Source organism: Gallus gallus, chromosome 1 (assembly GCF_016699485.2).
Source record: "Gallus gallus isolate bGalGal1 chromosome 1, bGalGal1.mat.broiler.GRCg7b, whole genome shotgun sequence".
Lineage (NCBI taxonomy): Eukaryota > Metazoa > Chordata > Aves > Galliformes > Phasianidae > Gallus > Gallus gallus.
In genome coordinates, this window is record NC_052532.1 from 77,519,232 (window position 1) to 77,544,767 (window position 25,536).

Genomic DNA, 25,536 nt, shown 5'->3' on the forward strand with positions numbered 1-25,536 from the left:
TTTGAGGAATATATCTGCAGGAAAACATACTGAGTCTGCAGACTCTTACATGTAGTTATTTGGTAGCTGGGAGTCAGTCTCTTCTATAGACTGATGTGCGTTGAAGCAGAGAGAGTGAACTAGCTGATCGGTATGTATTTTTGGCCTGTTTTCTTGGGGGAATGTAGAGAAAAATAGTTTTCAGCTCATTTAATATGGATATGTTTTCCAACAGCAAATAACAATAATGTCAGACTGGTACTTAAAATAGCCAGTTCCAGATAACTCGCACTGACGAGTGTTTCAACAGTTGGGCAAAAATTCGAAGCTGTAGGTTGTTGGTTTTTTTTCCCCAGTGAATCTTGAGATACTGAGGAAGATCTGGAGGTGGAAAGCTGGGTTTTATCAAAACTTTAAAAGTCTTGTGAGATGACTTGGGTACTGACTTTGTCAATGTGACATAATTCCCAATAAAATATTAGAAGCACAAGATGCCAATCGAGAATGGGTTTATTCAAAACAGATCTCATCAAGCTGACTTCATATCATGACATCAGTGAGACTTCCTGCAGTCAAGAGTGCCAGTGATGGAAATAACTTCACCCATAATTTTGGGAATAGTTCTAAATTAAAAATAATAATTAAAAATATATATATGTGTGTGTGTGTGTGTGAATTATATAAAACACTGATCAGTTAGCAAAAAAAATAGTACTTATTCTTTTACTATTATTATATGATATAGTACATTTTAAGTGCATCAGAATAGCAACAAAGATAGAATCATTTTTGGAACGTTCGTGTTTCTTACGTGATTCCATATTTTTCAATCTAGGTGTCAGTACCTCTGATTTAACATGGGAATCTAAAATATTGCTAAAATTGGTAGAAGGAAAGATTGAATGAAGTACTAAAAACAAAAAATACAAATGAAAAAGATAAATTACTGAAGTGGAACAGTTTAGTTGATTTGGATTGCTGAATCTTGAATAACTGTATGTATTTTAAACTATCTAAATGTGAACTTATATACCTAATGACAGAATGTGAACAGTAGGTACAGGACCAGAGCTCTATAATAGAAAGCAGTCACACTGAAAAAGATTAGAGATGTCTGAACAGATAATCAGTGGATCAATAGCTTCTATTGTGATCCTGCAGCCAAAGAAGCTGTGGTTCTTTGATCTATGAAGAGCTGGATATTGAAGTGAAGAGAGAAGGTTGTGTTTGCTTTGTATTTGGTGTTTGTGGGGAAAAAAATAATAGAAAAATCTTTGTCTAATTATATTACTCTCACTTTGGGAACTGCTGCAGGACAGAAGAATTGTTAGAAAATCAGTATGTGAACTGTGAATGAAATCTTACATTGATGACTCAGTGACAGTTTTTAAGTGCTCGAGTGAAGAAAAAGCATCAAAACAATCTGTGTCTTCAACCTGGCAGAAAACAGTTAAGATGCAGTGGAAAGATGGCTGACATGTTTGGATTGGAATTAAGGCAAACAATCAAATAGTGAAAATACTTAACTATTGGAATAATTTACCAAGAATTATACTGAGTTCTCAGTCATCTGAATATGTAAAAGGCAATATTTTTCTTAAAAAAAAAAAACAAAATTCAAGTGCAGCAATGGAAAATGTAACTAAAGAATGGAATATTTCTAGTGTCACCTGTTTCAAGGAGATGGGATTGGATAATTGAGATGTTTCTTTGTGAGTTTAAGCTGCAAGTTCTCAAGCCCAGGAGTGCACTAGATTTATAAAAGGAAACAGTCTCTATATCCTGGGAGGATGTGTTTGTAGCTCTGGATGCTGATCAGACACAGCTCATGGGGAAAATCTCATTGCAAAAATTCTTAACTGAAGTGGAGAAAATAGTATGGTGGTCCAACCACTCATGTAGCTTGATGTTCCCGACCTGAATAGGGACAATAAGTTTTAGGGATTATATTATTATGGGATTATTGACCATTTACTGTCACTAGTCAGGTTGGTGACAAGTGACAGTGACAGCCACAGAAAGATTGAGGAGACAGTGAATGCAGGAAACTCAGTGGTAATGTGGGCTTCAGTTAACTCTATGTGTAGGCTGTAAGTTGAGTGTGATGTAAAAGTTGAAACATTTGTTCGAGGAACCAGTCAAAGGGACTGAAAAAATCAAGTAATTTGCCCTATGCAGTGATCAGAATTTAGTACATAATGTTGTTACTAAAGAGGCGGTAGGTGACTGAGAGAGTTTAAGACCATAGCAGAAAACAAGCAAGCAAGCAAAAACATATAATAATTTAAAAACAACAACAACAACAACAAAACCCTCATGCCATTAATTTACATTTACTTGCATCTGCTTGTTGTGGTGGATTTTGTGAAAGTTTATCCTCTGGAACTTTTCCATGCTAAAGATACATCAGAAGCTCAGCTTCAGATTGAAGCCTCAGTACATGATGTTGTAAAATAGATAGACAAAAGAATAAAATATCATTAAGTGGTATTCATGCAAGACTTCTGGAGGAATCTGAGGCTGAAAAGGTTGAACTACTGATTGTGTTATGTACTGTTACAATTACTTGGGTACTGTAAGATTGGAAAGTAGGTAATGTGGAGCCAGTTTTTAAACTAATTGGAAGATGTAGGAAACTATGGGCAAATAAAAGAGATAGGCATACCGGCAGAGCTAATAAATGTTACTCTAAAGAGCAATACCAGTGTATGCATGAAAAAGTAAAATATACTGAGATTATATATGCTGAGTTAATGCTACTCTTGCTGAGGGAAATAATGATGCCTTATACGTCTTAGAAAGGGTTCACAAACATACTGATAAAGGAGATTCAGTGGCACACTGAAAGCACATTTGTAGAAGCTGTTAAAGACATGAATCTGCTGTTGTATCACAGGGAAGTTCCCAAAATTACTAAGTAGCTGAGTAAGGATAGGAAACAAGGATTAGCAAGAAATGGCCAGTTTTCACAGGGATCTTTCTTCAGATTGTGCATATCCATAAATGTATGAAAGAAGAAGTTAAATAATGAAATAACAAAGTATCATAATGATAGTAAATTATTTGGGGGAGCAAACAAGATGCTGAACACAGAGATTTTCAAAAGGATATTACAATATTGAATGACTAGAGTTTAAAATTATGGGTGAAATTTAAAGTAGATACATATAAAGTGATAAACAAAGAAAACAGTTATAGTGTTACATTCACAGTGATGGAGGTCTTGGAGTTATAACGGATAGCTTAATTCTTATTGCCAATAACAATGCCAATTACATGTTAATAATTAGTAAAAAAAAAAAAGATATTAAAATGAGAAACAGCATTACACTACTATGCATGAATCTTGCTGTGCCTGTATTTTGAATAACTTGTGTTGTCCTTTTTCATCCCCATTTCAGAAAAGACATATCTGAACTGGAAATGATTCAGAAAAAAAGGCAAAAAGATGGTCAAAAGTGTGGTGTGGTTTATGTTTGCGAAGCCATTTAAGTACATAGGAATTTCTCAACTCTGGAGAAGAGATGGTTAGGGGAATTATGACAGATGTCTATACAGTCATGAATTTTCCCTACAACATGAACGACGTGGAGAAAATGAAGAGGGCAAAAATATTTCACTATCTATTTTAAAGACAGAATGTAGACATCTAGTGAAAGTGAAGTGGCAATTTCAAACAGAGAAAAGCTATCACTTCTTCCCATAATGCATACTTAAACTGAAGAACTCTTTGTATAGGATGCTGTGGGTACTAAAGGATTTCTTGGTTGTAAAAAGTGAACTGATGAATAGAAGAAAACTTATTTAAAGGTGACTAAATACAGAAGCAACATCCCTGTCTCGGGAACTACTTGAGGTATAAATTGCTTAGAGGCTAGAAGAAGTATTCTGGGATAATATCACTACTGTTTCCCCTACTTACACTATGTTTTACATGTCCACTCCCATCTGAGGGACAAGCTTATACTCATTCCAAACAAATTCTAAATACGCACTGCCCCCTTCCCACCAAGCTCATTAAAAAAACCAAACGAAACCAAACAAAAAAAAAGTGAAGAAAGAAACCAAAATGAAAAAAAACACAATTATTAGGGGCAAAAAAAAAAAAAAAAAAGAACTAACAAGGATCAGAATTAAACATGGCTTGTGGTGGGAGCTGTACAACTAAATTGGTAAGAAGAGCAGCAAAAATCTAAATAAAAAGTTCTGGAGAAGTCAGACTGTCATTGTAGAAGAGATTTGAGTCAGGAGATCCTGTGAACAAACTTGCAAATTTGTGTTATATCCTTGACGGAGGATTTTCCATCATTTGTTCCACATGGGCTGGAGGATTAGCACTGAGTAGAAACTGGACGCCATGTTTCCTCATCCTCTACCGACAGTGAGTGGTTCTACAACTGTATATCTGGTTTAGATATGATGGTGAGGATGTGGTGGTGAGGAAGTAGAGCAGTCCAGTTGATGCATGAATGCAAAGAAGTGTTCTCAGGGAAGGTCATCTGGTTGTTCAGAGCTTGCCAGAGTGGTGTGTAGGTTGAACAGGGAGTCACAGGCCGAGGCCTTAGGAGGACCTCCATGGAGCTAGGTGTTGGAGGGATCTAAACTCCTGTGGGACTTGCCTGAGGTAGGAGATGTGGTGTAATCTGAGTACACCAGGCAAGTGATGTAGGGTTGACTGACCATACAGCCAGTGGTCCACAGTTCTGGTAATGCTACAGGGGCCATCCTTCCATTCAGTGAGGAGGTTACTGCCCGCTCACAGAGGTGGGTTTTATGCAGCAGTGGCTCAAAAAGACATTTCCCTTTGTTGGTGATCATTAGAGACTTGATTGCACCACAGAGCTTCTAGGTTCTGAGAAGGGCTTTGTCAAAGACCAGAAGTTGGAGAAAATCTTGCAGAAGGCTTCTTGTGCCAGGGGTGTAGACATCTCAGAAGAGTTGGAGAAAGGCATATGCCAGCACAATCTAGCTTGGGCTGCCTGAACTATGCAAGAGTCTGTTCAGAACTCTAGCAATTTGTCTCAGAGGTTAGTGAGTGTTGCAGGGATAAAGTACAGGGTTTTGATGCAGTATTGAGGCACAGTCAATATTCACTGATTGATGACCAAGACCCTACCTGAAGAAAATCTTACTGCGTATGTTCTGCCCACTTTTGCAGGCACTCATGATGCCTTGACCTTCTTCTCTTTCCAACTAGTAGCTAGAAGGTGGCTGGTAGCAGAGAGGTAGGCTCTCAGAGGAAGGGACATGTACCCCACTGGTGTGTACTGCAACTGTGAGCTTGCTAGCAGCCTGTGTAAGCATTTACCAGGACAGAACTCTTGATCCATTTTATTTGGGCAGAGGAAGGTGCTGCATTCAGTATTTGGTAGACCCATTTGTGCCACATCCTTTATGCACCAGACTTTGAGAAGCATGTCAGTAATGTATACTTACGAGACCATCCACAAGTTTAGTTCTCTGAAGACCAGGTCCATCATGCCCTAAGATAATATACAGAAGGACTCTATGCTGGTAGAGTGGTTATGGGTGGAATGGAGCAGTCCTGACTCACTCCCCATCTGAAGCCAAAAGGACCCTGTTGAGCAAGCACTGTGGATGTACGCGGCAGCTGGAGAAACTTGGTGAAGCAGGCGTTGAAACTGAATGCCTTCAGAGTCCTCTCCAAAAAATACTGTTAAATACTTTCTTCTGTTTGGGGGACCAGGAGGCGAATAAAGTGAATGGCAGATTGTCTCTGTGTGGTCTTAGATCTGGTACAGTTTCATTGCTCTGTACTGGTATCATGTAGCTCTAATTTGGGTGGACCCAGCACAGACTTCAGCTACATTATAGATTTAGCTACACTGTGTGTTTGCTAAGGATTGATGCTTTGCAGCCCTTCCTCAGTTTGCAGAGGTTTCAGAGGGTTTTTTTTTTTTTTTTTTTTTTTTTTGTCAAAGAACTCTCATATCTCTCTGGCAAGAGAAGGAAAAGTCTGAGGAGGCTCAACCTTGGTGGTCTTGCAGAACCTTAAGTTTTTCTACTGGACATGTGGTGGAGGGTGTCTGATATTGCAGACACAGTGAGAAGGAGCTCCAGTGTAAGTCTTAGTCAGTCACTGAGTATTTTCCCTTGCAGCGTGACAAATGTACAAAGTGAGCTGCAGATGAGGTCCTTCCACCTTCTTGCATCTGCTCTGGACCTACTTGAGGAGCAGTACCCCTTGCAAAGATGCAAAGAGTGTGTTTTATACTTCTTAACGAAGCAAGTGCCATTATCCATCTCCCAAAGAATTTTGGTTTGCAACCAGACAATGGTGTGTTGGTCCTAAAGCTCTTCCAGGGCCAGTATGACACCCACTGAATTCCTGAGGGTCAGCCTGCTTTACAGCCTGAGAACATCCTCAGTTAAACAGTTCTGGCAAATTCCTCCACTGCCTTGTTGCTTTCATGTAGTTGTAGGGGAGCTTGGCCCACAGCTTCCTACATTATTTTCTAGCACATTTGGGCCAAGGGAAATATATGTCTCTTCTCTGATGTATTGATCCAGAGCTCCTGGGGGGCTGCTATACAGCTTATATTCTTTATCAGGTTGTTGTTAAAATGTTAATAGGATAGTGTCATCCTATAGAGGGTGATGGCAAATACCATGGATGACGATATGAGAAAAATAATTTTGGAACGTTTGGTTGTATGAAACAGTTGCAGTTTGGCCAGAAATAGTTTATACTCAACTGCTGAGATTGAGATAGAGGAAGCATAGTGAGAAATGTGGAGTTTGCTCCAGAGTGTAGTATTCTTTCAATGGTCTATTTTTAAGTCTCTTTTCAGCCCTAACACTTGGGAGGAACCAGACGACCAAGGAAGGCACATATCAGTGGGTGGAATTATAATGTTCTGAGCCTGATATCAGGGTATGGACGTCAACTAGATTACTGACTCCCATTCTACACAGAGAATTCTACACGGTGTATCAGGTGACAGGCATACCCTCAGTGACTTTGAGCACGTTGGGTTATATTTCCAAGGTAAACAGGGTTACTGTTCTACCGAAGGTAGTGACAAGAATCTTTCTCTATGTGTCAGCTAAAGTAGACCATGCTTTTCTATTCCTGCAGCAACTTAGCTTGGCAGTTAGATCAGCAAAAGTCTCTTGCAAGAACACAATAGAAAACCCCCTTTCCCAGTGTAAGGAGGGCAACCAGCCCCTTCTGGAGATCATCCCTCCATTCCATAGAGTTTCATGATGGGATTTTATGTTGAGAGAAAGAGGTAAGAGAGCTGAGGAACCTGCTGTCCAGCAGTGGTGGTGCTAGCGGTACCAGTGGTGTTCTATACCTGCAAGCTGTGTAGACAGAAATGTGGTCCCCAGAGTACAGGGAAGCATTTAGTTTCCTTGGTCCCCTTCCCTCCTTGAATAGGGCCCTCTCTGATGAAGATGAGGTTGTAGACTGGTTGGTAAGAGTCAGCTGTATCTTCTTATCAGAACAATTAGTCTTTGGCAGGTAGCCCCACTGGCCGTGGATATTGGATTCAGTGCTGACTGGAGTGGCAGAAGATGCAAAGATGGGGAGAACTGTTCTGAGATCCCATAGCTGAGATCTTTATGGAGGAGTTACAGCAATGGCCATATTTCCCTTGACCAGCTGTGGCCAGCTCTGCCCTCTTGGCTGTCTTTGAGGGTCCAGACGTGGACTGCAGTGGCCTCCTCTAGGGATATAGAGGAAGTCTGTTTCCTCTCTAGGGATGGGAGTTGGGCACACAGATATGCTTTCCCTATCTGTCTATTCCAGTGACTGACCTTGGATTGGGTTTGGGTCTCCAGACATTAATGCATACAGGAAGGAGGCATGAGAGCTATTGTCTTCCCTGGGCTGTGTGTCTGCTTATGTTGTTACTACTTCCAGTCTTCACTCTCCAGTGACCGTTTTCTGGACCAGAAAGCAGCCAATTCAGAAGTGTTCAATTCAGAAGCTGGGAAAGTCCCGAAATGTCCCTTGAGGAGTTCTGGATGTACAAGATTCCTGATGCAGAATGATCAAAGATTCTGCAGCACTCCATCATGTACTGCCACTAGCATCTGATTGGAGGCTCACTGGCAGAGGGAGTTGTCCTTTTCAGCCCTGCAGTAGAGGGCTAATGGGAAATGCCAACTTCACCAGGGAAAGCAAGGGGAGGATAAGGAAAGCTAAGGAAAGCTGAGGAGAAGCATTTGGAGAAGTCCTGAGCCAGGACTTAGTAGATAGCACCACTCTTACACTCAGAATTTACAGAGGTTTGAGAAAAAAGTAGAGCCTCCAGCAAAGGCCTTTGCCTTTTGCCTGCTATGGGGTGACCTGTGTTGGCAGGAAGAAAACCTGCTATGGTTTGGTGGCCACTGTCATAGCATAAGACATCAGTGCCACTGGCAACTCCCACACTTTGGTTTTGAGGAGGAGGGTGGTGGGAGATAAGCAGCAGTCTCTATGCCTCCTGGCTGTAGAAGGAAAGGGCTCTGACCAGTGTTGTTCCAAAATGGAGCGGTTGATGGGGACTTTGGCAGAGTGTATGGTGGCAGTGGTGGGGAAAGAGGTAGATGTTTGTATAAGGGAACTTGAAACTATTAGATTGCAGCTTCCCTTGTGGACTGGTGTTTTGAGCAAGCTCTTGTTCTGCTTCTTCTTCCAACTTGTCTTGCTGGCTGAAGAATACTAGTGGGCTTGAAGATGCAGCACTGCATTCCCCCATTGGCCTGCTGACATCACCTTGGCAGTGGTGCTGCCCACCCCACAGGCTGAGGGAAAGAAAGGGTCTGGGAGAGCCCTTGGAGTCAACAGCCACCCTTCCTCAATCTGTCACATCTTCACACAGGTGGGACAGTGGGGATGGGAATCTTGGTGTTTGTCTGCAACAATGCTTGGGAGATGGTCTGGAAGTCTGCAGGAAGGTTGAAAGAGGAGTGGGCTGTGTGAGGGGGAAAGACCTGGGCTCCACAGGCAGTGCTGGGGGGCAGGGTGTGGAGTAGGGCTGGCCTGGTAACAGGCAGGGTCAGAAAACAGAACACAGAATGTTTGGAGGTGCTGAGGAGCCTGAGGAGGGGCATGGTGTGAAAGAGAGAGTGTATGGAAAAAGAAAGGGTAGGCGGTTGTTCTGTATGTGTTTTTCATATATATATAGTCACATTAGAGTGAGAGAGGAAAAGGGTAAAGGGGATAGCAGGGTAGCAGAAAAACTCTGTGCTATCCCTTCCCCATGTCCTTCCCATCTTGCTGGCTGGAGAACAGTAGTGGGCAGTAGTGGGCTGATCTGATGCAAGCAGGAGGTGGTAGTGATGCCTTTCTCTTCCTGCTCCAAATGTAGGAAAAGGAGTGTGGGGGAAAGGTGCAATGCAATCTGCTGGTTGACTCCTGCAGAGTAGCTGGTATGGTCCTTCTTTCTCATTGGTAAAGATGAAACTGCAAGACATAGATATTACAACTGATGATGTTCTTGTGCTCTAAGACAGTACTCATGTGATGTGTTTGCCACAGAGATTAAAATTTAAATACATAGAGAGAGCAAAACATGAAGTTGCCTGCTGCATATTCCTTCTGCAATGCTGGCTACAGGCCCACAAAAAATGGCTGCCTCAGTTCATATTGATGTTTCCATACTTACTGTGCTGAATGAGGCCCCTGGGGACACATTCTCTGCACTTCAGAGAAGCACTGAAGAATGAGGATAAATCCATTGCTTCTGTTCATGCTGACTGATACTTGTTCTGCAAATGAGACGGACAGGGCTTTGAGATTTTTTGTTGCTGTTGTGTTAATTGGATGTGTTTCATTTTGCAGTGCCTCCTTGGCTTAAATGACATGACTGCTTCTCAGAACAGAACTATCTATGTCTAACATTAGACTCTATGTTCATCTCTTTTTAGTTGCAAGGACATGGTGTGCAGTAAGCTTTAGCATTGGTTTGAAAGTATTTCCAGTCAAGAAGGAAAATGTTGGTCTGTTCATTTTGTTTATTAATATATCCTCCACTATATCCTAAACAGGTCTAAAAAGAGATCTACCTGTAGAAAGTGTTAGAATGGTTCTGGGCCTGGGAAATAGGTCTTGGAAATAATTAAGGTTGCCTAAATCCAAACCAAAGACCCTGATAATTGCATGCCTGATTCCTAATCTTATAGATATTTCAGAACTGTAGGTGTTTTCACTTTTGACCAGAGATTTCCAAGACAACTGTTTTGTGGAGACCAAGATGCCCTGATGGGCACCTCAGCTCTCTTTCATCCATGAAAACAGGCATTTTTCTATTTGTCTTCTACAAGTGGTTCAATTTCTAGTGACACTCTGAAAAAGCAAACAGTAGCTAAGTAATTTCTGTTTCCTTATCCATATTCATACAATTATACAAACAACTCAGGTTGATTTTTGGTCTTTACATAGGAGAATTTGGGCGCTTTCATCTCAGGTTCATCTCTGGGACGCTTCACCTGACACAGAGGCTTATTCTTTTCCTCGATGTTTGGCTATCTCTGAGTGGCTTTCTGGAAAGCAAGTAGGGATGAGAAAGATTTCTTTGAAGCTATGCTATCTACCCATCTATTGGCCTTTCCCAGTAGCTTCCACTTTATTCATTTCAACCATGTTTGACAAGTTGTAGTGATGTTCTGTTTGACAAAGCTACTACAATCCCGTGAATATAATGAAAATTGATATCTTGGAAAGAACAGTTTAAAGGCTGCTCATAATTACTGCAATTGCATTTGTTGTTTTCTTAGTTGATCAGGGAAAAAAAGGGAATGGAAAAGAATAATTTACCATTTACCAACATTAACAGTGCCTACCAATATAGAATGATAATGTTTCTGCTCTCTCAGTAAAACTCAAGAAAGGGGACAGTTTGCTAACAGTGGATAATAACAGTGCTGGAAATTCAGTTTAATTAGTAAGTTTCTTCTTATGTTAATTGACACAACACATCAGAAAGCAATTGACACAAATCACGTTTGGTATAGGGCAGCATCTTCATAAGCACCATGTTGGAAGAAAAAAGCATTTAGGACTCTAAAACTGTTGTGTCCTATTTAGTACAAAACAAAATATAGAAGACAGATTAAAGAAGATCTTGAGCATCCATCGCAGAAGTTGCAACAAAGCAAGTTATTAAAGGCTTCTGTATAGGTGCAGATGCCTGATTCAAGCAAGTACCTTGTCTCTAGAATTCCAAAGTATGCACCAAAATGAGCTCTAAAATGACAAAACAAACAAACAAAAAACAAACAAAAATCAGATTAGCAAGGTGGGATATTGGCATGCAGATGGATTCTTGGAGTTTTCCGATGTGTTCATAAAAGTGATCATTATTTCGTATTTCCTGAGAATCCCAGCACATGCATTTTCTGATTTTTGAGTTTACAGTTACCATATTAAAAAACAAACAAACAAACAAAAAGTGAGGAAATGTGTCCTGATATTCTCCTTCCCCCATCTCTTTTTCATATGCTTTTCAGATTTTTTCTCATATTTCTTATTTCAAAAGGCCTGCCTTAGAGGTGATTCTTGATCTTTACCTAACCAGTACTATAAAGACTGGAGGGATATCTTCCCCTGAAGGGCTTAGAGGACTAGAGTAGAAACATTCCTTCAGTTGTCATGGATACATCTTTTTCTGATAAGTGTCTGCCAGAGTTTTTTCCATTAAATTTGTGTTAAAAATACATAGGAGCTATGATTTGTAAACAGTGTGGCTTAATATATTTATAAAGTTCAGCTGTGTTGTTTTCATCTCACTGTTTCTTACAGTTAGCTTCCTGCTTGCTCATCAGTCATCTATTGTGTCTTACAAGGCAAGGATAGAATTTATGATGTTATAAAAATCACAAAACAAATTAAGAAAAATATCTTTAAAATGTGCAATGAAATACAAAACCCCTCAATGTGTTTCTGTCCACATTTTACAAAAAAAAAAAAAAAGACCTCAGGAACTGAATTATGTTGCTTTACCTTCCTTCAGGATGTTTCCATAAGAAATCAGTTGCATGTGTTTGTAAAAATCCCACTTTAAAATTAGCTTTGTGACCCCTTTATACTTTAAGATGTTCATCGACTGTACATGAAGAGGAGCAAATTGTATCTGTAAGAGGCAGCTGATGATAGAATTACAAATGAATTAGGCATTATGATTAACATGAGATGAAATGGAAGGTGGATGAGAGAAAAGAAATTATTTTGGAGAAGAAAAGCACTGTTAACAACAGAGAAACATACTAATTGAAGGGAGGAAGACGTTGATGAGGTCGGATAAAAATTGTACTCAGTATAATGTGCTGCTTTCAGTTTCCCTTTTCCTACTTTGCTGTCCGTGTTTCTTTCTGATTTTCTGTTTCTTTCCTTCCATCTGTCAGAGCAGAACTTGATCTTTCATGCCTGTGTATTAATATCGCTCTGGCTGCTTCTAGCAGAACTGAAAAAAAACCCCACCACTAAACTTTTCCTACTTTTAATAAGCGGAAGTACCATTGCCCCAGGCTCAATGCCAATTAGAGTCCAGAGATTTCCTTTTCTACCACCCCGTGTAATGTTGTAACACTTGAGCAGATATTTATATATTTAAGAGGTATTCTCTCCTAAAATCTTTCTTTCTTAGTTATCTATGAAACTGTTTGGACCAAGAATTTTCAGTAATTATTCAACCTATAAGTACATTCTATAGGCTTTTAGTTCTATTGCTGTAGAGCGAGTGTGGACTTTGAGACAAATAATAGTTGAATGATAATTCACTTCAACTACACGATGCCACCATCTGCCAGAATATTTTCCATAGTCTAACACTTCATGGAAACCATCAGTGTGTTAGCAATACTGAGATAAAAAAATTGAGTGTCTGTGCCAAACACTGAGACTGTTAAGTCACATGTACTGAGCACCTGACTCCCTGAGGTTGGTCTCTGTGTTTGAGGTCTCTTTGTGGTACCTTTTCAGAACAGTGCTGCAGCCCATTGTGAACTGTATGCCAGGATGTCAAGATTTGCAGTAGCACCGCAGCACTATACTCAGCAACAGCTGAACGTACGGGAATGAGACCGAGGATAAATGGAGATAAAACAGCCTTGGCACTGTTGTTTAAAGTCTGCAATGAAAGCTTTTGCATTGCTGCCTTTTGCTCTGGAGTGGTAGTGTCTCCCGCTTCTCCAGCATCGCTGAGTGCATACATCATCTTTGCAGCAGGGCAGCCCCAAGCCTCCCCTTCTCGTCTGACAGAAGGGGTACTGATGGAGCAGTCTGCCTCCACAGGAAGAGGCAACCTGATCCCAGCAAGCAGAGGTGGGCTCTCACTCCTACTCCTGACTCTGTTGTCAGTCTCCCATGGGCCTCTGTTGATTCCTCAGCTCCTCCTGCCCACGTTCAGCTGGGCTGCACAGTCTGTGCAGTGGCTGTGTCTGGATCCTGGTCTCTACAGTTGCTGGCACCCAGACATACAAGCCTTCAAGGCTGCAGCCTCGCTCCAGATGCTGGTACAGATCCCTTACCAACAAGCTTCATTTTCAGTAACATTCAGGCGCTCTATTTGGGCTCCCTCTTCTGACCTTGTCTCTCTGTACTCCTTTGTGGGTGTGCAGGTGAGCTTTTATCACATAATCTAACATGCCCTGCAAAGGAGTTTGCCTGCAGACTGAAGCTGAATAAACTGCTCAGAATTTAACGCAGAATCGTACTGTTGTAGCACGTGGATTGATCATGGTTAATAGTAATTGCAATTAGAAATAAATAATGGAACTCAGTAAGGACAAATACATGCATGTACTTGTTAATCAAGATGATCTCAACATTGAAGGGTAGTCTTTGTCACGCTCATTATAGCCAAAACCTGCCTCCTCCTGAAATCTGTTTGGGTCTGGCCTCTAATGCACAGCTTTGTAGCAGCCAGTACAGGAATCTGCTGTTTTCTTTTAAGTCTTCTGAATAGCTTCTGCTTTATTCAGCCTAGTCAGTAGCACATGGGGGATGCTATTAAAGCACTCAATTCCAGCTATCCCGATGAACAGAAACAATTCGAGTGTGATGGAGAAAATATGATTTGATTCTCTTAGAGAGATCTTACACAGCAGACAGTGATGAGATGCGAGGTGTTGCGGTCACTAAATCAAATAACATTTGCTTTCTGCTGGTTTTTGGCTCACCATGCTTAGCCTTTTTTAAGAGACCAAATTAATATTTTTGCATTTTGAATTCTAGCTAATGAGCGTGCCTCGGGCTTCCCCATACCTCTTACAGGCCTGTGTAGGGAAGGGGATTGCACAACACCTCTTGCCTGTCAGAAGATCTGGTGGTGATGAGCCAGTGTAAACGTGCCAGAGCTGCTAGAACAAACAAGAGGGTTTTCATATGTCTGTGATGAAGAAACTTGCAGCAAGGAGCAACTAAAAAGCTAAGAGCTGTTGAAAATAGCACCATTCACATCCACAAACATCTATTTTAAATAGAACAGAGATTGCTCAATTGATCCAGGAATCAATTATCATTGTAGGAGCTGTCCTTCTTTCTAGATTCCCAAAAGCTCAGTTTTAAGTGTAATGCAGTCTTCTGCTCTATGACATGGATGAAGGAATAAAAATATTTTTAAACAGAGCTTAAGGATGGCACAGTAAAAAGAACAGTAAATAGCCAAATGGACAGAGCAGTCATATGGAGAAATCTTTTTTCCTTGGCCACTTGAAGTGTGTTACTTCAGATTTAGTTTCACTTATATTAAAATCAAGTCCTCTTCAGTAATTTTATTTTTTATCTTTATTCTTTCAATTTTATTAATTTTATATTATTAATATTCATTTTAATTTGATCTTTTAAGTTGTATTAAAATGCCTCTAAGATCAAACAGCGCAGACTGCCTTTGAATGGGTGAAAATCTTAGAAAGCTGTGCGGAAAGCACAGGGATCACAGTGAACCAACAGCTGAACGTGAGAATCTGCTGCAGGTTTATGGCACAATGGGTTAATGTGATGAGAAACAGTCATTTTTACCTTCACTAGCAGAATGGGTGCAAGCAGTCTTGCAGTACTATGCACTCTTTTATGTCTGTGTGTTGAGGAACTAAGAAATGCGAGATGTCTTTTAAAAAATTACGCAGATTTATTAAGGGAGATGGAGAGATGCAATACAATAAGAAACCAAAGGATCTCAGTCTGTTTAATTTGTCAAGAAGAAAATCGAGTGAATGAATAACTTTTCTGAAATGTAATGACAGGTATTAAAAAACTCTTTAATCTTGCTGAGAAAGGCAAAGCAGGGACAGCACCTCTAAATTGAAGCCAAACCAATTCAAACTAGAGAGGAGAAATGCCTTTTTAAGTGACAATGGCTTAATAATGAAGCAGGATATAAAAAGAATTGGTTATTTCTCAGTCATACATCATGACTAGATTCTTTTATTTTGGAGAGCTATGGTTTAGCCAAGTATACATTCTGCTTAAGAACAACGCAAATTACTTGACTTCATTGGGGGATATTTGTGTGAAATGTAGTAGTGGATGATGTACAGGTGATCTGATTAAAATCAGGTCTGGTTTAAGGCTATTGTCGTCTTAAGGTCAGTGATTCTCCTGTATGCTAAGCTGACTTGGCTTAAGAACGCTAAAACGCATTCTGACAATTGGAAACCTGACTAGATGTGTTCCCACAGGAAATGAGGTGATTGCAGTAGACTGGAAGGGACTGAAAGATGTGGACCAAATCAATATGGACAGCACCAGTTCACTGCATGGCAGCAGCTTCCATCGTCCTTCTACTGAGGTGAGTCCTTGTCCCAGATACACTTATCCAAGGAGACTGAAAAATTTCAGTTCCTTTTGTGTTCAGAAATGTGTGCTGTGCATCACTAGGATCATCTCGGAGAGGACGTGAGTGTTAATATGCACCCAAGGATCAGAATATCTGTGCAGTTTGGCTTGTTTAGAATAGAGTTGAGTCATTCTGTATGGAGTATCTAGAGTGAGTAAGAGTTGCAAATGAAAGTGCTTTTAACCACTGACAACTGGGGTAGATAGAATATGAATAAAACTGTGGCAGTTCTGACAAACCTGTAGGTCTGCATTCCTTGAATTATGGATTTACTAAAATGCCCAACACTATGTCTGTACAGCCATGCTATGTTTTGAAGAAATGTGTTTGTCTCCATTTTGATATTTAGGAATGTATTCACTAGTAATTCACTGCCAATTGATTTACCATTTAGTACCTCAAGGTCTGATTCATTTTCTGTTCTGAATTAGTGCAGCTTAGATACCTGAATTTTCAGCTCTGTAAGGTTCAGGGCAGGCAGTCATGATTAATAAAAATATTAAAGCTGTTTTAAACAAATAACATTTTGAAAATCACAGATAATGTTCACAAATAACATACAATTTACATAATCTGATGAAGTGCCAACAAGAAGGTATTTTATTTCCTTACTACACTGCTGCTATCTTGGAATGCAGCTCTAAGAAACCAGGAGTTTTATGAAATCCTGATAGAAATTGTGGGACATAACCTTGTATGGAAAACTCAGTTAAAATTTAACACAGATCTATAACTCATTGAACATAAACTCTACCTCATGGAACATTTTGGTTTGTATGGATAGTTACTATGACTGGAATTTATTCATGTAAATTTTCCTGAGCGCTCACATCACAAAACCAAGATATTGAGATGTGAGCCCTCCCAGATGAGGGAAATGCACTATGAATTGCTACCGTACTGACTGGTAGGGAAAATGGCTCTGGTTTGCAAATAGAAACTGGATCAGAGCGGACAAACTAAAAAATTACAAGGGAAAATAATTTCAAGAGAAAATCATTCTGTAACTTGTTATATTATGCAAAAAATACATAGGTAGTGTGGCTCCTCCTTGTGTTAGCCTCAGAGGGATGCACCACCCACACAAGGTTGCCAGCGTTGCGGTGTTTAGCAAAGAAGAGATGTTAGAAGGGTAGTGTTCCCTAAAAAAGTTTGTATTTCTCTCTCCCTTACATTCTTTATCATCATATTTACTTGTATACCTTCAAGCACCATGGTGCCTACAGACACCACAATCAACAGCAAGGAACTGTATGGATGTGGTGCTCACCATGATTAAGGGGAGGGTTGTTAGGGTAGTATGGTTAGGTTGCGGTTGGACTTGGTGATCTTTAAGGTCTTTTCCAACTTGAGCTATTCTATGATTCTGATTCTATTCTACAAATGAAGCTGGATTGAAAGACACATTTTTTAATTCCCCAGATAAAGTAGAGGCTGTTGATTATGACTAACTACCAGAGAGGTGTATGACTGTTTGCAGCTTGTTTGTTTCACTAACATGATGTCCTTTTTTGCTTCCTTCAGCAAACGCGGACAGATTTCTCCTGGGATGGTATCAATGTGAGTGTGTGCCATACTACTATTCATATTTCTAGTCATAGGATATAGTGGCAGTGAGGATGGAAACATGACTGAAAGTCTTAGCTGCCACTGAAATTCTGAGCATTGTCTAAGATTCAGAGGATGCTGCTGAAAATTTGTTTGCCATTGTGGCTTTTGCTGTCCAGCAGGTATTTAGATCTGGCTATTAAGTTGCCTTTATCCCTTTGAGAGAAATGTGTGTCATTTCTGATGTTCCCTTTGTGAGATTTCTGGATGCTGTTAGATTAAAAAGGAAGTATACCTAGCGTGTTTTAAAAATCCATAGTCTTTAATTAAAGCATCATTTGATCTTTTTCAGGAGTTTGGAGGAAATGTATCTATCATTTTCAGCCGTATACAGAAGTAAGGCGATTTTTACTGACCCTGAGGGAAATGATCAGAACCAGTTAACTTCAGTTAACAATTAGAAGAAAAAACAAGCAAACATTTTAATAATACATGTTCCCTGTTGCTCTTAATACCTACACCATAACAAAATGTGTTGTTGTTTTTTTTCCCCCACTAATACAAAACCAGCATCCTGAAAAGGGAATAATGTTTATTATTGTTACCAAACTGTTCTTCTCTAGAAGATTAAAAAAGGTGTTCAAACAGATTAGCTTTGCTAGTTTTGTACTTTGAAAGGAAGAATTAGGGGTACATTTTTGGTAGTGTAAGCATTTTCAAAACCCTGATGCTTTCAAAAGTTTAAAATGGGTTTTCTGTGATTTGAGAGCACTTAAGTCACTTAATAGCAAGGGGACGTAGGTTTTTAACCAATCCTCATCCTACTGACAGCTCATTCACTGTGGCACTTATAGCTTGGGATCTTTTGCCTAGGCTCAGCTAGAGAAAACGTTTGTGGGAAAATTGCAGTGCATGCAGCAACTGTCTGGAATAAATTTGTCAGATTTTTCCTCACTGTGCTTCTGCCTAGCTGAGAGCAAGGTACACGTGGTCATGTTTCCTTAAAGATAATGGAAGACAATTTCCTTATTTGCAATTTCTCATTTTTGCAATCCACTCTGAATCCATGGCACTCTTTCTCAAAGTGCCTCTTTCTCTTCCTCAGTGTAATTCTGTATACCTTCTTTGATGTCAAAGCTGGCTCATGAGTTTACTTCTCTTTCTTTTCATTCTTGCCTTCATGCCGTAGCTGTCCGGCTTTGGAGTGGTAGAGACCACCTGCAGAGACCTGTTCTAGGTTGTTTTCATGAGGTGGCTCAGTGCAGTCCCCAGCTCTTTTGAAACAAATGGGTAGATAATGAACAGCAGTACCTAGGCAGGAATGACTAGAGGTGGCATAGCCTGACTTTCTTTAACCAGCTTTACCATCAAAGGAGATGCACCATGGGACAAGGACTATGTTCTCTGCTACACCTTTCAATTTTTACTGTTCTTCTCTCACTTTCTGATAGCTTCAGCTCATGTGTTACACACACACATTCTTGGCTGCAAAGTTACAGGATACATCAACTACTGCATTTACACTCACTTTTCAGGGAAACTTGCCTCTCTTAGCTTAGCAATTGGCAGAGATTATATGCAGTTCAGAATCTTTACATTACCTTTCTTTGCCTCTAACTACTTTACTGCCTAGTTACTGCACCTCTGAGTTTTCCTGAGGCCTGTGCCTATGACCAAATAGTTGCTGTATGTCAGGATTTAGAATTTTCCCTGTCGTGGTCACTTCTTTTGAATATGTTTGTGTTTGGATGCCCAGTATGAGCATGATGGACTTGAAATGAAGAGCAGAAGCAATGCTTGTTTAGCCCTTATGAAAATATAGTCTCAAATGCAATGCCCAGAATCTTTGGAGGAGACTATTGAATTAATCTTGAGAGATTGTGTTCTATGATGTTTGTGACTGCTGCCTGTACTTGTTATTCAGAGGCTGAGGATGAACACAGAGAAGAGAGTAAAGGGAATTTAGTAGAATTGTAGATCTCATTTCCATACTGGCATGAATGAGGAAGAACACACTGGTAAGGTCACGTTCATTTTAAGACTATGTAAGATACAAGAGAAAGTAAATACTAAAACCACTACATAAAATAATATCTGTAATGTGATGCCTATTTGTGTGTTTTGTTTGTCGCATTGTCAGCTCTCCACTGTAAGCTTCCTGAATTGTCCATCAACCGTGCATTGCCTTTCAGAGAGCTGGAACAGGGCAGCATGTCCATGGAGGATTGGAAGCAGCCAAAGGGAGGCTTCTCACAACCTGATTCTATCTCTGCCACTGACCTTACCTCACTCAGTACCACAGTAATGCAATATCTAATATTAGTTAAATAGCCCCTAATTTTTCCATCCTCTTTTGTTGTCTTGCTATTGCTTGCTTCTGCTCTTCATCTTTCCCATACCTTCTGAAATTGTTGAACTGATTTCCATTCAGTTTCTTTTCGCCTTTCTGTATATCATTTCTTCATATTCTTTCTTTTCAGCTCTCCATGGAAGATACAACCTCCATCCTTCCCAAGCTGAAACGTAACTCCAATGCTTATGGGATTGGGGCTTTGGCTAAATCATCTTTCTCTGGTGAGGTCCTTAATACTTGGGTTTATCCTTGGCAGCTTCTCTCCACAAGCCTTTCTGCCTCTTCCCATAGCTCCCTGTTGCTTTCCTGACTGCTCCCTTCTGACTCATGCCTATTCTAGGCCTTAGAGTAGTCTCCACCACCACAGTTCTAGATAAATAAATCTCTTAGCTGTTGCATTTTCAAGGAGCAAATTTTGCTTCTCACCATGCACCCCAGCTCAGACATCTTCATTTGTATCCCCTCAAACTGTCTTGGGTTTAACCCCATTTTCTATTTCTTAGTTTGTTCACTTCCAGATTTCATCAATCATGCCCAACCCTGCTCTAAATGGATTCTAAGCAAGGAAGGAAATGGCCTTTCATATTTGGGGTTTCTCTTTCTCCCCCGAGAACTAGTCCAAGAAAAGGTGGAGAAACTCTCCTGGAGAGGGATACAGTGACAGGTGGGAGACATCCAGCCCACCCAACCCAAGGCCTGAACCTAGTCAGGAAAGGAGGGGAGAAATCCCACTTCCAAGAGAGAAAAACAGCGTGGCAGACAGCTCTGGAACTGTGTAATAGCCCCTCCTTGTTTTCTAATGTCTGGTCCCTTAGGGATATCCCGCAGCATGAAGGACCACGTCACAAAGCCAACGGCTATGGGCCAAGGCCGTGTGGCTCACATGATTGAATGGCAAGGCTGGGGTAAAGGTAACAGCCAGCAGCAGCAGCATACGCATGAGACAGCTCGCAAAGATGCTGATGCCTACTCAGACCTGAGTGACGGTGAAAAGGAGGCCCGGTTCCTTGCAGGTAGCTCTGATTTTGTTTGCATGCGAATTGGGTTAGTTGGGATGTTCCAGAGCAGAATCCCTGATATAATATGCAGAAACCTGATAAACACACTCAGGAGAGCCTCTGGGTGGTTCATATGGCAGATGGAGATGAGAAACTGTGGTTGGACTATTGCCAGTGGAATGCAAAGTGGAGAGGGCAAGAGCCAACTGTGGGTGATGGGCACTGCTAAAGTAGAACTAGAGTGGAACAGGGGGACCAGGAGATGCTGTTAAAAAGGGGGATAAGAGATGAAGATGTTCACACATTGCTGCTCTCTGTCCACGTCTCCTTTGGCACAGGAGTGATGGAGCAATTTGCTATATCAGAGGCGACTCTCATGGCCTGGTCCTCCATGGATGGTGAGGATGTGAGTGTAAACTCAAATCAGGAGAATCCCGCGGGCAACTACTCTGAGAATTATCAGGAACTAATGGAGAGCCAAGGTGAGCTCCAGCACCTCTCACTAATCTTGAAGAACCCCTCTTTCAGTCTTGGTATCACGTTGCTCTCTTTCCACTTGCCCTTTTTTGTTCTGTAGCTTCAAATTCCAGGGCTGAAATCAAGAAAAGCCATCACCTATTTGCTGTCCAAGGAATCTAACATTAACAGAGAGGCTCCAAAGCCTAGTTCCTTTGGCTTGTTGAGCACAACTGTGGAAAGCCACCAGCTCTTGCAGTCGCTTGTGGGTATAATGAGGTTCATATGCCTGCTGCTTAGAACTGCCTTTCATCTTCACTCTCCTCCCCTCTAAAGGATTTATCCACCTTGCCCAATACAGTACTATGTACAGACACCCAAGCTAACTGAATGAACCAGCTTGGCCTATGTTGTCTAACTATGTATTGTTTCCCTCCTTTTCCTGCAGAGCACATGGCCCAGACGCAGTATGATAGCTGGCCTCATTCCTACGTCTCACAGGGCATGTATTGCTTAGGTTCATCTGATGCTTGGGAGACCAGTGATCAGTCCCTCATCGCTTCCCCAGCAACTGGCTCCTACTTAGGCCAGAATTTTGATGAGTCGCAGACAAACCTACAGGAAAGTATTTTGATTCAGAGCAGCCTTCTCCAGCAGCAACAGCTGCAGCAACAGCTGCAGCAACAGCAGCAGGAGCAAAACTTCATCCAGAGCACGGGGCTGGTCCATGTGTGGCCCCTGCAGACTGCGCAGGGTGGGAGTGGGGCTGAATCCAGCACTTATGTGGAGGACCACCTTGAGGATAATGGGAACCCACGGCTGGAGAAGGCTCCTCTCCTAAACAAGAAGCCCTCTCCAGAGGAGGATGATGTAGTATGCCGGGACCTGGAATCACTGTCTCCTCGAGAGGAGATGGAACATGCTGCACTGAGCCGCAAAGTCTCTGATGTTACCTCTTCTGGGGTGCAGTCTTTTGATGAGGAAGAAGGAGAAACAAACAACTGATACTTTTTGTTAAATTCTCATCACTGCTGAACAAAGAGTGGGGTGGCAAAGAATGAAATGACAGGGATTATTCTCTCCAGCTCTCCATACTTCCAAGCAGACACACTTTCAGTTTCTGACATTCAATTATTTTTTTAAACAAGAGGAAAATCTCAAAGTGATTGACACACGAAGACCTCTTCTTTCCCTCTACCATGGACGCATATTTTCAATTTTCATTGCTCTGAGCAATGCACCTGAGGTGCTTGGAGAGATCTGGATTGGTAAATCATTTCTAAATCTTCTAAATGCAAAGTCTTGGCTCTGGATACAAACTCTTCTGGTTATAGGGATGTGGCTGATGAGATAGGCTTGATATAGGGAGTGGCTTCGTGGCTAGAATCCATCCTGGCAGAATGGATATTACTTTGTGGACATGATACTCTTTCATAGAATATATGAATATAGACTGTTTTAAAATGAAGATATGGCTTTACAAATATAGATTGCACTAGTATAGTGATTGTGGCTGCTACAGAGAATAAGGCTGTATTCAATACAGACTGTACTGAGATGAGGGATTCACTGTGTAACCAGATCCTCAACAGCACCTTGATATGAAATTGTAGGCTTAGTGGATACAGACTGCGCTCCACGGGCACGGGCTGTGCTGCAGTACAGATGGTCTGGCTCTGTGTGCATGGCTGTACTGTGGCATGGAAGCATGAGTGCAGATATGTATCTAACCCTGCTCTGAGATACTCATTCTTCGGTTTCTTTCTGGTCTTTCATTTATTTGTTTCTCTTCTTGACATTTCTATCTTCCCAGGAGCTGGCAGGAGTGCTGTGTCCTTTTGGCATTGGGCACCGAATGCCAGTAGAAAGGACTTTGTCAGCTACCGAGTCAGTCACCAAAAACTGACTCTTGTAGGGGGCTTGAGAACATGTCCATCTTGGTGCTGCTGCAGCATCCTTATGTCTTTTCCTTTGCCAGCAGCATTGGCAGACCAAGAGAGTCTGCAGATCCAGGAATAGCATGTACAGCTATGAAATCACAGATTTCCAGTTGACACTGGAATTTTCAGTTGTTGCTTTTTTTTAAAAAAAACTTTTTATATTGCTGTTTAAGTGTTCCTAAAAAAGCAGTTAGTGGTGGTGAAGGCCTATACTCCTGTTGTTACTTATTATAAATACTGCACCTTTCCCATTTCTGCCACTCCTGCAGTGCCAAACATAGACAGAGGAAAGGGGCTAGAGACAAAGTTTCTTCCTGTTTCTTTCTTCTACTTGCTTATATTTTTGTCTTTTGTTTTCCTACCTTCAGACAATGTAAATAACAGTCAACGCCTGGTCTGTTTCTTTTTCCATCTCTGCTCTTTTTTTAGGAGTGGAGAAAGCTGATTTTGGAATTTTTTTCTTTTTTTTTTTCTTTGTTAAAAAAATTGCAGTTTGTTGACTAGTGGGAATTTGGTCTCTCACAGTTCCTCACTATGTTTCTATGGACCTCCTTTTGAAGGGGAAGGACTTTGTAAGGTAACTGAAAAACTGTCTCCTCTTAAGCTTTCACCAGGAAACAAATGGGAGCATAAATAAAAGAAAAAAAAAATTGTACAAGGCTATTGATTTTGCTAGAGGGCTGAACAGAACAGTGGAAATTGCACATGTTGTTTTAATTGCAATATCTCTAGGAATGAAGCATCAGCAAAGCATGGGTTTAGATAGGATACTAGATCTGATGAGCTAGAGGAAGGAATTTGCCTGGACACTGCCATACTGTGCCAGGGGCATCTCTTTCCCACTTTCTCTGATTCATACCTACTCTGTTCAATTCATGTAGTGTTTGTCTCTTCTTTGCCTCCTCTTCAGGCTTGTATTTTTGGATAACAGGAGAATGATATGTGCTCACTTCCTGATTCAGCTTTAGACTCATCAGGAATGTCTATGGAGAGTGAAATGGGACCAAAAGAGCATCGTTAGACGTCAGAGTTCAGACAGCTCCTGGCGAGCAAAGTAGATTATGTCCAGGAATTATGAAAAGTACAAATGGGACTCTCAGGTAAAACTTTATCCCACTCAGCATTCTCTCACATTGGCAGCTGTACAAAGAGGGAACTCTTATGAACTCCCAGGTCTTTCCAGCCCTGACCATTTCAAGAGGATCTGTCTTCCCTCTGTGTTGTTCCTCTAAAGGAAAGGACTTCTGGGATTTTTAAGTAAGATTGATAATTTGGTGTAGGTAAGAGATAAAAACTTTTGTGACCATTTTTCTTAGTCAATTTCCTTGGGCTTTCTTAAATCTGTTTTAGGAGGTAGCTCTTCTCCTGAATGATGGGCTTTCAATTTCTCTGTGCAGATGTTTACACATTCAAGTGCTAACTTCCGCTGGGCAGCAGCACTTGTTGAAGATGACTTGCAGTTCTTTCAGGGTCAGTGCTAGCTCATTTTCCTGAGCTGACTTTGAACTAGTTGTGGATCGGAGCCCAGGAAATCACGCTAACCAGAGCAGGGGACAGGGCAAGTGCCAAGGGCACCTCAGCAGAGGACGAATGAGCAAGTGTTAATCTTCTGTTACTTCTTTTTTTTTTTTTTTTTTTTTTTAAAAAAAAAAACACCTTCAGGGAAACAGGTCTGGTATGTTTCTTTGTGGGAGAACATTTGAGAGGCTTGTTGCTTTTTTCTGGAATGCCTCTCCAAGACCAATGTGGATGGTCACAGTGTTTCAGAGAAGCTTCAAATTGTCTTTCTATGTTATCTCTGTGACTGAGACAAGTGGGCCACCTTGTCCTTGGTTTTCTTCTCTTTCTTTCTTTCTTTCTTTCTTTCTTTCTTTCTTTCTTTCTTTCTTTCTTTCTTTCTTTCTTTCTTCCTTTCTTCCTTTCTTCCTTTCTTCCTTTCTTCCTTTCTTCCTTTCTTCCTTTCTTCCTTTCTTCCTTTCTTCCTTTCTTCCTTCCTTTCTTCCTTTCTTCCTTTCTTCCTTCCTTTCTTCCTTTCTTCCTTCCTTTCTTCCTTTCTTCCTTTCTTCCTTTCTTTCTTCCTTTTTTTTTTTTTTATAATGTGGACTTTTAATAAGGCATATGATCAGTGTCTAAAAGATGCACATTTTCTCCATGCAAGGGAATGACAGGGAAATATCTACATAGGAAAAAGTGTGGAAAAAACAAAAATTGAACTTACAGAAAAGTCGATGGATTTCAATAGTAAGGGAAAATCTATCTATAGAGTTTTCTAGCCTCTGTCAAATGGGATAGAGAATCATACCCTGCTGTATAATTTCATAACCCAATCTCTAGAAACCTGTAGATAGACTCATTCTTCGTGGAGTCTAATGAGTTTGAAGAGTACTCTGTGAAAACTTTAAAGCTTACTAAATTCTCTAAATCTTTTTCATAAAGGTCATGACTTTCTGTGAATAAAATTTCAGCCTATTTCT

General features: G+C 40.8%; 1 protein-coding gene across 18 annotated transcripts in view; it reads left to right on the forward strand.

Moving 5' to 3' along the window:
• The window catches only part of FAM131B (family with sequence similarity 131 member B), a 49,511-nt gene extending 24,813 nt beyond the window's left edge, over positions 1 to 24,698 (forward strand). For 2 of the 18 annotated variants that reach the window (XM_040648909.2, XM_040648904.2), the window contains exons 2-9: positions 15,610 to 15,719; positions 17,292 to 17,327; positions 17,668 to 17,711; positions 19,508 to 19,616; positions 19,796 to 19,889; positions 20,475 to 20,681; positions 21,005 to 21,148; positions 21,571 to 24,698. In XM_040648909.2, the coding sequence (XP_040504843.1) occupies positions 15,666 to 15,719; positions 17,292 to 17,327; positions 17,668 to 17,711; positions 19,508 to 19,616; positions 19,796 to 19,889; positions 20,475 to 20,681; positions 21,005 to 21,148; positions 21,571 to 22,127 (1,245 nt within the window). In that variant the 5' untranslated portion in view covers positions 15,610 to 15,665 and the 3' untranslated portion in view covers positions 22,128 to 24,698. Of the gene's footprint in view, positions 1 to 8,394; positions 9,077 to 15,609; positions 15,720 to 17,291; positions 17,328 to 17,667; positions 19,617 to 19,795; positions 19,890 to 20,474; positions 20,682 to 21,004; positions 21,149 to 21,570 lie in introns of those variants that run through there. The other 16 variants (XM_046944680.1, XM_040648928.2, XM_025143088.3 and 13 more) reach the window with 14 other exon arrangements.
• Positions 24,699 to 25,536: the final 838 nt, after the last annotated feature.